The sequence below is a fragment of the Schistocerca piceifrons genome, chromosome 4 (genome assembly GCF_021461385.2).
Source record: "Schistocerca piceifrons isolate TAMUIC-IGC-003096 chromosome 4, iqSchPice1.1, whole genome shotgun sequence".
In the NCBI taxonomy this organism is placed as follows: domain Eukaryota; kingdom Metazoa; phylum Arthropoda; class Insecta; order Orthoptera; family Acrididae; genus Schistocerca; species Schistocerca piceifrons.
The window spans coordinates 256923312-256937015 of NC_060141.1; the positions used below are offsets into that span (position 1 = coordinate 256923312).

Genomic DNA, 13704 nt, shown 5'->3' on the forward strand with positions numbered 1-13704 from the left:
AGAAAGACTCATTAATGCAGTGTGTTATTTTGCTAAAAAAGAACTCTCACTTCGAAGGTATAATGAGTGAGATGCTTTTATCAAAAACAGGAAATTACATGGAATTACTAAACGTTTTGAAAAACATATGAACCTATATTGGAGGCACACTTGAGTAAACCTATAGTATTTCGAGGAACTTCCACAACTATGGAAAATGACATTATTAAAGCTATTTCTGAGGTAGTCAAAGAATCCCTGGCACAAGAAATAAAATCAGCAGACTTTGTAGCCCAATGTTTGACAAGCTTCTGTCATATCATGTAAATTGCAACTGTCAACAATTTTGAGTCATATTCTTGCAGGTAATGCGAATGAAAGATTCGTTGGTTTTGCTTATGTCAGTGCAGACAGAACAGCTAATGGTTTGTTTGCTCATGTTGAATTCATAATTGATGAATATTCTGTCACAGAGAAGTTGGTTGGCCTGACATATGAAGGAGCACCAGCAGTGAGTGTTCATATTAATGCCAAGCAGAGTAAGATTTTGTCTAAATATCTGGAAGCTATCTTCACTCACTGCTGATTTTCCAAACTCTGAGTGGTCTCCCTTCATTTTTTTCCAGCTTCTACAAGAACTTGCTAATTACAGGAATTTGTTCAAAGACATTCACACAGTTAAAGAACACAGTGTAGAACTATTACAAATCTTTGAGTGTTTCTGTATAACAGTGATAATTGGTACAGCAATGGAGTGGTGAAGTCTCAGGGTTTTTTGGCTTTTCTGAGCAATTTTCAATGAATTTTCTTGTTGGAAACATTTTATGAGCTGTTCAGTTACATAGATGTCTTGTATAACATACTGCAAACCTGAAACTATGATGATCAGTATTGCAACAAGAAGATTAAGGAGATTTCAGAACAGCTTTAATTTGACAGGGAAAACAGTTCTGATATTTTGTGGGAAGTGTCTCTGACTCAAAACTGTGATAAAGATTGTAAACAGTGACTGAAGAGACTGTTCAGTCCAGATGTACAGAAATGGACATTTATCATTGTCTATATTTTGAAATAGTTGATTACACTCTTGAGAGATAGGAGAAAGAAAGATACTTTTTTTTAAGCTGGAATTTTTTCACCTGATTTACTCTTGGAACTATGAAAATTACAAACTAAAATTTCCTGACCATCTTGTGCCCAATTTATGGACTGCTTTTTGGCTATGTTGCTTTGAAAAATGAACTCATTATACATTTCACCCAAGGTTTCTTCGAAGAATGTGTATGAGGTAGTTTCATTAATGAGTGAGTATGGCCTGATTTCAGGGTTCAGTGAAGTGCATTAATTATAAACTTTGAGACTGATAATTCCATGTACTACATCATCAGTGGAATGATCTATCCTGACTATAGCAAGAATCAACACATATCTAAGAAGCACACAGCCACAGGGAAGACTAAGTGATGTTAAGTCTACTTTCCACAGAGAAGCACACCCTTATCATTCTGAAGAGCAACCTCCTGTTTTACGACAATATCATACAGAAATTCTTGTGCTTGTTCCAGGAAAGAAGAATTGAACTGCTGTACGAGTGACTCTTTTGTAAATAAATCCGCCCATTAGTACCTTCTTTGCAAAATTAATTCTGTAGTTGCAAACTGATGCCAAAACTGAAAAAAATGTCATTTCTCTGGAGAGTGTTTCAAAGATAAAAGTTACAATCCACAACCTGTGTACTATCCTACATTATGCCCAATTTCCTCAGTAGTGGCATTATTAATTTCAGTCACTGTTTGTGACCCTCCCCGCAATGTATATGAGTGTAATTGCTCACTACTCTGGAGACCAGGTTCTATTCCCGATATCTCCAACAATGTTGAAAGGTACAAGCATGGTTGCCCAAATGCTGCCAAGATTAGAAAGGCCTAAGATTGCGGTTTTTTCACTATTTGTCTGCAGTTTCAAGAAAAGTGACACTCCTTGGCTGGCAAACATTCGGAAAACCATCGTTAAACTATCACAAACTCCAGAAACTACTACTACAGTGTTTAAAAGTGTGTAATTAATTTTTTAAAAGACATGTGTCTCTTAACATAAATCACAAATGTATTTGTACCTAATTTTTATTTCCCATTATATTTTTACAAAGTTGTAAATATTATCAAATGCTCAAATCCTATATTTGTAAATGTTATTGCAACAAACTGCAACTGTCAGTGCCTAACCACTAACTTTACTAGTAGGTCTTATTCTCAAACTTTGTTTTTTGTAAAAACAATTTCCAGAATGGCGTTATTTGCTAAAAGAATTGACCATTCAGTAGTCTTGTTGACTAATTGTACTGAAAATGTTTTTTCAGTTCAAAAAACTTATTTCTAAAAAAATTATAAAAGTGTAATAACATTGTCAGAGTAACAGATTACAGAAAAAAGTGCTGGTGGCTCACACAAAATATTCTTTTAGTCTTTTTACCAACATTACTGCTAATGCTCAAAGTAGCAAGCATATTAACAAATCAAAATTATAATTAATAACGTGTAACATAGTTGTGGAGGCCACAGCAGTTGTACTGGAGATAACAATTTAGGCGCAAGGTGCATTGGGGCCAGTACAACTGAATACGGCACTGTTGGAGCTTCTTCCTTACAAGGCAGTATATCATAGGAAAACATGTGACTTACTGTCCATTCATAGTAGCCAAGGAGGCCGACCTGGATCAGGTAGTGGTTTTTGAAATGCTTATTAAAAACTATAAGATTCATAAAGAAGACTTGTTGTCCAAAACTTCATTTGTTATGAGAGTCAATTTTCTAGTCTGTTCCACTTATGAGAGGTGATCGCAGAGCGAAGTTTGTATTTCTGCTTGACATTTTGTACCACAGCAGATGACCATCGCAAAACACATTTTGTCAGTACTACTGCAACTACTACCCTCTTTCTCAGCGGCCCACCCCATTCAATTTGGGATCAAGAGAACAGCATGCCCATCACATTTGTTAACAAGACTTCACTGGTCACATGACACAACTCCACTGTAACTTCTGTATGGCCTGTTATGGGGGCATGACCACCCTTGCTGTGCAAGATGGTTGCAGCACATGGACATTGTCACTATTTGTGTAAATATGCATTTATGGACTCTAAATGAGGACAACAGTTAGTAAACTGAGCAACCACCTTTAAGTCCTTGTTTACACCTCTATCTAACGCTCAAAGTAAACACTACACACTGGATAGTTATGTTTACTCATCCTATGGTTTCTATTCAGTACAAAATATTTTAGTGTGATATAAAGGTAGAGTAAAGTTAGGCAACAGGCTTAGATAAATTTCTGTCAGTTCACATTAAGAGAATTGTTCTGAATGCTGCTACTTACACTTCTATCTGCCAACATTTAGCTGACAAGTAACACAGCCTGTTTGCTCACAAAAAATTTAAATGTTAACTCTGATTGTTGTGTTTTAGAATGTATTCAAATTTGCACAGGAGTGTGTTCACAAGATAAATTTAAATAAAGTGAGTGATAAAAATAATTAAAAAAGGGAACAGAATATTATAATAGTAGGACTGTATACTTGTTAAGCAACTTTCACCTTCCATTACAGTGTAATTTACAAAATTCAACATTCCAATGCTGACTGTTCACAGTACCATGATTATTTAATAAAACACCAAAGTCAAAAAATCAGAGTGCTGTCAGGCATAAAAATATGCAATATTTACATGTTTGCAACCGTCTTTTATCTCAGCGTTTAGTAAAAATTTATTTGTTTGCATTACAAACACAATCTCACTACAGCACAGATCACACAACCTGTATTCTAGGCATTTTCACAACATCCTGGTGCAATATCTTTTTGTAGTCTGCAGCTGAAGTTTGGAGACTTTCCATACTTGAGAGAAAATATGACTCATCAAACCCATCAACTTGAAGGTAATGATGTGTATGAGCCTGTAAGATAACACTTCATTCATCATATGAGAATATTAAGAAAATTTATATAATAATCACAGAAAGAAACATACTGAATAGATAAATATACACACAGAGTGAATGAAACATGACATATGACATGACACCATTACAGTAAATGGTATACAATTAACTAATCATAAACCAAATAACAATTACTCTGATAGAATACAGTGTTCTTCTTGTAGAACATAAACTCAAATTGTAAAATGTTCTGTTCTCAGTAACATCTCACAGAACAGTTGGTTGCTGGTATAGGTTCCAACTGACAGATTGGAGGACAGTCAAATGCATCAGTACACACACTTTCAAAAGCACTTAAAAAAGCTGATTGATAATAGTAATTCTTTTATATCAGAGCAGTAGCTGTGTCTGCTCCACTAACTCTTCAATGTTCATACTTTTATCAGTTTTTATATTAAGAGAAATAAGATCATCAGACAAAGTAGTGTCATCTTAATGTTTAAAGGTCAATGAGCCTTGATAGCAGCCACAGCTCACTGGGGCATGAGCCAGAGAACAGCTTTCACAGATGTCTATACCCAACCCACTCATACTGAAACTACTAGTACATGTTGGTCAGAATATAGTGTCTACGTGATGCAGGACTGGCCAATAAAGGTCACAAGTTGCAGATCTTCCAATATACATGGAGGTGTGAAGTACTGTGTTGTTAACACTAGAACACAAACATTCTTCAATTATCTAATGTTACAAACATTCGTAATTTTTATGGCATAACAAAATGTAAGCAAAATTTGGTAACACATTTTATTATTTATTAATTATCACTAATAAACAATACAGGCCACAGTCTATAATCACAGAAACAATAGTTTTTGACAACAATAACAACATTTATTTCGAACAATTAGTGTATAATTGTGCTCAATGCTCTTTGCAAAAGCCTTACGACAAACAGCACAAAACGTTGTTGTCATTCTTCTCTTTTTCGATGGACATATGTGGCAGATAGTTCTCCTCAGGGCAGATGATATTCCAGCATTTCCACCAATGTCCTCACGATGGTGTTCAATTCCAAGGACAGAATGTATAGCGAGGCGGAGGTCATTTGATACTCCTGGTATGTGTAGCCTGCTTTGCATCCATGGTGAGAGTAGCTCTTCACTCAGTCGTATTACAAAGTTTTTCCTCTTTAGGACATTCTCCTTCTCACGGGTGGTGTTGTGAACGTGACTTACCTGCACCTAATGTTCAAAATTCCGTAAAAGACACACAAAGGCCAGCATTTAGTCTTCCGGCTGCAAGAAATGTTGCACGACATCTGGGCTAATGAATCAACGCCACCTTTTGTGTTGTAGCAATGAATCACCTTACATTTATTAGTTACTTCATCTATTTCAGCTTGGTCGTGCGTCATTGTTAACAGAAGGACTATTTTATTTGCCTTAGATTTATGAGAGACAAGAGTCATTTCCTTGTAAAAGATGAACATAGATGTTCCTATCTCTATCTTCTTGGTTATAAGTAATTCTGGAGGTATTTCTTGCTTATTGTGTCTCAAAGTACCAACGAGAGCAAGTTTCTTCTTAAGCAGATCATCGGCTAACTTGATAGATGTGAACCAGTTATCAACTGTAACATTTCAGTTAGATCCTCTCATTGTTTTTGAGAGCCCCTTCACTTAGTATTCTCAGACCTTCAGTATCTGTGCTTTGCCGGGATATGGGGAAGCATCGACCATATATTTTGTTCCTGCATCACACGCCATGACAATTTTAATCCCCTATTTAGCAGGCTTGTTGGCTATGAACATATGAAATGGACATCTACCACAAAATGCAAGGAGTTGTGCACCCACTGTAATGAATGAGCCCGGTCTGTAATAGATACAGTAATTGATAACAAATTCATCCCATAATTCCTTTACCATCAAACCTCAGACAAGAAATTAAAAACTCAAATCACTTGAAACACATGGCTGCTTTGTATCTAGGGCTACATGAATTACTGTCAAATAATTCACAAGTTGATAAATGGTTATTCTTCAAAGCTGATGTCAAGATCAGGATACCACTTAAAGTTTTTAATTCTTCAGTGGAAGTTGTACTCTTGAGTGCTCTTTGGATTTTGATTTTTTCCTCATTACCTCTTTATTCATGTGATTTACTATTAATTGTAACATGTCATCTGTGACAAATAAAGAAAATATTTCTAACGGTGTAGCAGCATTTCTAGCACCACTAATAGGGGACTGAATATGATGGATAATATTTTTTTTGAGGTGTAGGCACTGTCTTGTTTTTAGGAGCTGAAGATGACCAGCGACGTCCATCCTTACCCTGCAGAGAGATCTTTTGAGTCCAAATGATGTAGTCCTAGCCACCGAAAGATGAAGAAACAATCCTGGATCGTTTTCTTGATCGGAACAGAGTATCGCTCCATTTTTTGCCAGAATTTGGAAGGTCTGCACCAATGACTGTAATTTGGCGATCTTCACTCTCACCATCTGTAAGGTCAATATCATCCTCTTCAATGTTATTGGGTTCATCTTCACTTGTCGGGTCATAAAAGTTGCTGTCATTCTCCTCTTGCTCCAGCTCATTAAGTAATTTCTGTATTTTATCTAAAAGATTTGGGCCATTTGCCTTTATTAAATCTGGGATCTGAAATGAAATATGAGATAGTAATACACTGAATTTATAAATGCTCGTATTATTATCTCAGGAAACAAATCTTGGATCACGTATAAAAGTAATCATAAACCCATATTGTGAGCATTACTGGCATTATATGATGTAACGAAGTTACAAACATTTGTAAAAATGACGACTTTCAGAAAAGCTGCCACTGTTTTCTAAGCAGTGCATGGAGTTTCTTCTTAGCAGTCATAAGCACATCTGAAGCTAGAAGGGTACTTATGAGACGGAAGCGCTTGTGACCTTCCCGCACTTTTCACGTGACAATGAAAAATTGGCAGTCATAATAATTATGAAAGTTTGTGTTCTAGAGTTAATGTAGAAGCAGGAACAGAAAAATCTGGTTGGTCAGGAGAGCTCAGTGACTTTGAATGTGGACTATTTACTGAAAGTCACACAAGTATGAGATCAATCAGGGATATTTCAATCCATCTAAACCTGACGAAGTCTACTGTTGGTTATGTGACTGTGAAGTGGAAATATGAAGGAGTGACCACAGCTAAACTGAGACGTGACAGAAATCTGTGGAAGGTCTAACTCACAAGTTCCAATGTGCTACCAACAGTCCAGTTATCACTACTGTTAGTTAGTTAGTTAGTTGGTTGCGTGTTCCACTGATCAATTGCATGGTACAGTAGCTGTTATGTGGAACATGTCAAGTGCACAAGAAATGCACATATGAAACAAGATTCAGAGTTAAAGATTAATATTTCTATTATTTACGCCATTCCCTTAAATGGCACAAAAGGCACAGTATATATTTATAGATTTATTTATTCCTATTCAAGAATTCATCTATGGTAGAGAAGGAGTTGACAAGGAGATATGATTTCAATCTATTTTTGAAGCTATTACTGCTGTCTGTCAGACATTTTATTTCCTCTGGTAATTTGTCGAAAAATTTTATAGCAGCATATTTTACTCCTTTCTAAGCCAAAGATAGGTTCAGTAAAGGATAGTGTAAGTCTTTCCTTTCTCTGGTATTACAATCATGAATGTCACTGTTGTTTTTAAATTGGTCCATGTTGCTGAGAAAAAATTTCATTAGTGAGTAAATGTACTGTGAGGCTGTTGTAAGACTTCCCAATCTTTTAAAAAGATGCCTACCAGATGTGTGACTATGAACCCCACACGTTATTCTAACCACTTTCTTTTGAGCAGTGAATACTTTTTGTCTAAATGTTGAGTTACCCCAATATATTATTCCGTATGACATCAGAGAGTGAAAGTATGCAAAGTATGTTAGCTTACTAATTTCTAACTCCTCAAAATTGGCAAATAACTTTTTGCAGCAGAAAATTGGATGTACTGTGTTTTTTCAAAGTTTAGAGAAAGCCCATTTGCAGAAAACCAATTAATGACTTTTTCAAAGACCTTACTTGCATCATTTTCAATTGGAGTTTCTTTTACTGGATTAATAATGAAGCTTGTATCATCAGCAAACATTGTCAGTTCAGCTTCCTGTCTAAGGTAGGAAGGGAGATCTATCACATATATCAAGAACAGAAGGGGACCCATGATTGAACCCTGCGGAACACCTAATGTAATTTCACCCCAGTCAGATGAAGTGGGAAACTTATTTATCACTTGACCCACAGAAGGAAACTTTTTGCTTCCTGTTCTGTAGGTATGACTTAAACCACTCATATGCTATTCCATTTATACCATAGAATTGGAATTTCTGTAACATAATTTCATGGTTCACACAGTAAAATGCTTTGGACAAGTCACAGAAAATTCCTATTGGTGACATTTACTATTTAAAGACTCTATTATGTGGACAGTGAAATTGTATATTGCTTTATCAGTGGAACAGCATTTTTGAAATCTGAACTGTGATTTTGGAAGTATCCCAGTATTGTTTAGATGGCTAACCACTCTTGAGTACATTACTTTCTCGAAGATTTTTGAAAATTCTGTAAGCAAGGATACTGGCTGATAATTATTGACATCTGTGGTGTCTCCCTTTTGGAAGAGAGGCCTGACAATGGCATATTTTAACCTGTCTGGGAAAATACCTCCAGTTAGTGAGGCATTACATACGTGACCCAGAAGATCAGCTGTAATTGCTCCACATCATTTTAATATCTTATTAGAGATGTCATCTACTCCAACAGAGCATTTATTTTTCAAAGATTTAATAATTTTACTTATTTCACAAGAGGTTGTTAGGTGAAATGTAATCTGTCTAAATTTTTCCAAAACAGACTCTTAAGAAATGGTTGTTAAATACATTAGCTACTTGTGTACTGTTGGTTAGGATTGTCTCATTCTCTTTAATAGTAATACTACGTACCCCAGTGGTTACTTTTCCTGTCTCCCTTCTAACAACATTCCATATTGATTTGATTTTATTGTCGGAATTGTTAATTACTTCTCTAACATACATATTTCTTGATTTCCTTACAAGTGCTCTGATCCTCAAGTGAAGACACAGAAGTAGTAATTTTACCTGCTGACAAGGGAAATGGTACTTTTCTTCTGACTTCAAAACCTTAATTCGGCAAGATGACGGGTTTACTGGAGGACTCTGTTGTCTCCAGAGGATCAAACTGATGCAGTATAATGGAAGGCATCTGCCCTCCTCAGGTCCAACCAGTTTCCTGAATATCTTAAAAAGAGCTTAGGAGTACAAGTGCAAGTTCCACCATGTCTTTATGGGCTCTCTAAGATAAGTACAGAATGAGTTCCGCTTGGCCCTATTGTGAGCAATGTAGAAGCCCCAACACATTACCTGGCAAAATATCTGACTTCTTTACTGAGGAAAATGTGAACATCACATTCAAGAACTCAGAAGATTTTATGTAGTAACTGAAGATTTTGCATCTCAAACCAGCTGACACATTAGTGAGTTTTGATGTGGTCTCTTTTTTCACACAAGTACCTCTGGTGGATTACAACTTATTGGAGCAAAGTTGGAGGAGAACATCTTACATCTATTCAAACTTGTGCTCACCTCAACTTACTTTTTATTTAATGAACAATATTTTGAGTAAACTGGCAGAGTTGCTATGGGCAGCCCCTTGTCTTCCACAGTTGCTAACCTTTTTATGAAGGCTTTGAGTAAAAAGCACTTCAGTCAGCAGTACTGACACCTAAATGTTTCTGGAGATGTGTGGGCGACACCTTTGTAGTATGGCCACATGGGGCAACAACACTTCAGCATTTCTTTAATGTATTAGTTCCCTCCACCCAAGCATTTGCTTCATCATGAAAGTGAAGAAAAATGGAGACCTCCCATTCTTAGATGTCTTCATCTGCAGAGAATAAGACTGTTCCTTGAGTCACAGTGTGTTTTGTAAACCAACTCACACTGACCTATATATATGAGCTATGAGCTGCCATCACCCATCCAAATGCAGTGACATATTGTGGACTCTCATTTATAGGGCTATAACTATCTCAGATGCAGGGCAGTTATCAGCAGAGCTTAGCCATCTTTGTTTTGCCTTTGTACAAAACGGGTACTCAGACAAACAGGTTCATATTGTATGTCAGCCTGTATGCAATAAACCTCAAGAAAAGCCAGAAGAAATAAAGAACTCCACGAGGATGGTTTTTCTACCCTATGTTGCTCATGTGTCTTTTGAGACTGGCAGGCTGTTCAAGAAACATGAAATAAAATGTGTCCTCCACCCTCCAGTGTGAGTTTATAAGATACTGGGTTCTGTTAAAGAAAACCTAGGTCTATGGAGACCAGGGATATATAAAATCTCGTGCCAATGAGGCAAATCATACAATGGCAATACATGTCACACTGTTACAGATAAAGGCGCCAGATTCGGTCAGCCAGAAAAGTTTGCTTAACACTGTCTTGCACGAGACATAGCAGGAACTAAGGAGGGACAAAGATCCTTTCATTTCCTACCACCTACTTCAACTCTGTCATTAAAGAAATAGTTGAAATACATACAAGCAACAGCCTGATTAATAGATACATGGGACTTAAGATCAGCAAGGCATGGGAATAAGCATGTGTTACTAAGGCATCGACAGCCACAAAGGAGCAAATACCAGTCAACAAAGACAGGAAATCGGAATCCGCACACTTAAACTGGGAACAAACACTCTGGCTGCATGCGCAGGGCAGCAATTTGTGCCTGCACTTTTCTAATGTCACGCATATGAAGATGCTAGCCTGTTTCTCAGACAGCGGGCACTGGATCTCGCCGTGCTCTATGATTCGTCTATTATGTCTGTGCTTTTCTGGCGAGTCAGCATATTTATTGGCAAGCCACTGTAACAAAATGTCAGTAAGCATCTGAAGATGATGAGCAGCTGTCTTGTTCAAATATTGTTCAGCTTCCACAACATTATCCAATGTGTAGCCTATGAACCAATGGATTAGGTAAAAACATTGGCTGAGCCTGTCTCTGGCTTTAGCTAGCTTTCAATACACATAACTATATCTGTTTCAGTGCATTCTATGAGCACTTGAGCTCTGGTCCTTTCCCTACACAACTATGATAATTTGTAACTATAATACCTACGTTTTCTATGTCTACCCTTGTCTCATGTTTGACCTGCTCTTTTTGAGTCTGTATCACTGTTAGAACTTTTCCAAAACCCTTTAACCTTTATAAAATAAAATAATATGTGCCTAGTCCACAGCACACAGCTCTTGCTACCACAGCAGCCACATTCTGTGTGTAAGAACCCTCTGAACCTTTGATTCAGACCCCTTACTCAGCCACGCACCAAAGGTACACGGTCAGTCCCGTCAGTGATGCTGCAGATGGTGAAATCTGTCTTCATCTTGCAAACAAGATTGGATGTGTTTACTACTTCAGACAGTAAACAGAAATCAGAGCAAATCTCTTCTGATTCAAAGGGGCATACTATGTTAGTACTGAGATAAGCCACCACTTGCAATTGGCTGCACTCATTGCTTGTCATGTAATCTGCACTGCCCTGTTCCAAATTTGGGTTGCCTCCCTCTGGTATGTACTCTAAGAGTAAACACTGGATTTCTTCCCCACCTTGGCAGTCATATCCTAAGGGGATTGATTACACACCTAACAGTGGAGCTCCCAACCACCAATAATCCCACCGTTTGTGAATGCCCAGACCTTGCAAGCTGAGAGACAATTTTTGGAACATGACAAACAATTGAAGCTGGCTCAGGATCATTATCAGCCACATACAGCTCCTAAAACCTGTTTGTTGAACAAACATGGGATGCATTTCAGTTTGTCTCCTGGAAAGTCTTACCTTGTCCACAAACGTTGAAAGAACCTCTCACTTGACCAGGGAACAGGGTTCAACCTCAATGCAGCCAATAATGGCTTGGGTAGAGGCCTTTCTGGGGATGCATAGGACATGCTGGACACCCCTTGGATACCCCCAACCGGCACTATGGTGTAGGATATTGGTAACAGCCTCAAAATTGTGTGACCGAAGCCAGCACTGCCTGGAGCTGTGAGTTTATGGACTGAGTACGCAAACCAAAACCAAAATATCTCAGAAAATGCCACAGGATTATGAAGAGAAAATATTATCTTTCCATTGGTTTATTACTCAACACCAAAAGAAAACCAGTGTGGAACTATGCCAAACAGCGGCACATAACTACGTGTAAATGATGGTTGTTTTTGGAATCATTATGATTTTTCACACTAGAAAAATCAAACATAGGAGAAATTTTACAATTAGTACAACTTTTAAGGTTTGTAAACATGTTAAAGTTAAAATAAGGGCTAGTCAAAAAGTATCCGACTTTTATTTATAAAATCAGTGTTTATTCAGATTCAATTGTTTGACACCAGTCACTTTCAAAGTAGTCTTCTCCAATTTCTACACATCTTTCCCAACACTGGTGAAAGCAATGCCAGAAAGTCTTTTTTGATGTGATGCACAGCTGCTTTGTTGAATTCTGCATAGTGCCTTCCCTGTTCTGAAGTCATAACATTTCCTTGATCTGAACTTTGATCCTTTTCAGAGTTTTTCCAGTCTGGGGAAAAGCTAGAAGTCACTTGGTGCTAGGTCAAGGTAATAGGGAGGCTGACAGACCACAGTCATGTTGTGTTTGGCCAAAAAACTCTGAAGTAACTGAGAACAATGAGCAAGTGCATTATCGTGATGAAGGTACCAACAGCCCACAAGTTCAGCTGTCTTCGCCACTGCTTCATGAAGGCGATGCAGAATGTATTGGCAGTTCTTCTCATTGACATTAGTATCTTTTGGGACTGACTTGTCATGGACAACTCCACATTCACTTTGTTGCAGATGTGCCTTGCTGTTTTGGTCTTCAGGATGCTGGATACTTCTACTGCGATGACTGGAACTTTGTTTCTGGGGCATAACCATAAACACATGACTTATCAGTGATAACTGGGTTAAGAAAGTTGGGGTTACTGTTCACCATATCCAGCACGCCCTGTGTGATTGCTGAATGAAGTTGATTTTGCTCAGTTGGTTGCAGCTTTAGCATAAAATCTGCTAAGATCCTTCTGAGGTCCAAATGTCCCATTAAAATGGAATCAATGGATCCAGTACTGATTATAATGTCATCTGCAACTTCTCTGATCATAATTCATCTATCCTGCATACCATGATTCTTACATGATCTGTAACAACCTCATTTGTGGATTCTGAGGGCCGACCTGAAAGTGCTTCACTCTTCATTTGATGAGCAGCCACCTATGATATGGTTATACCACTCCTTTATCTGTCTGGTACCCATTATTTCATCCCAAACACTTGTTGAACCTTGTGGATTGTTCCAACTTGAGAATCACCAAGCTTAAAACAAAATTTCATGCAGTAACATTGCTCCACTTTTTCCGTCATTTTGTCCACAACACAAAATCAGACTACTACCACTTATACGTGTTGACTTGTCCAAAGCTAACCAGAGACTGGTTGTCCCTGCAGCCATGAAAAAGTCAGGCATACACAATATGCATGTCTACAGACAGAGAGCATGTGACTGGATTCCATTGTTGGTTTCAACAATAAAAAATAAGGTCGGATCCTTTTCGAACAGCCCTTGTAGTAAGTTCACACACCTGCAGATAACATTAAACAAGATGAAGCAGACAGAAAATGCTTGGGGAATGTAAACTGTTCTTTAGATGATTCATGAAAGTGAC

The 13704-nt window shown here is 37.6% G+C and overlaps 1 protein-coding gene across 2 annotated transcripts in view; it reads right to left on the bottom strand.

The window, feature by feature from the left end:
* Positions 1–3621: 3621 nt before the first annotated feature.
* Positions 3622–13704, bottom strand: part of LOC124795002 (tubulin epsilon chain-like) — a 145675-nt gene continuing 135592 nt past the window's right edge. The window contains exon 10 of one of the 2 annotated variants that reach the window (XM_047258756.1): positions 3622–3932. In XM_047258756.1, coding sequence (XP_047114712.1) covers positions 3786–3932 — 147 coding nt within the window. In that variant the 3' untranslated portion in view covers positions 3622–3785. Of the gene's footprint in view, positions 3933–4782; positions 6581–13704 lie in introns of those variants that run through there. The other variant, XM_047258755.1, reaches the window with a different exon arrangement.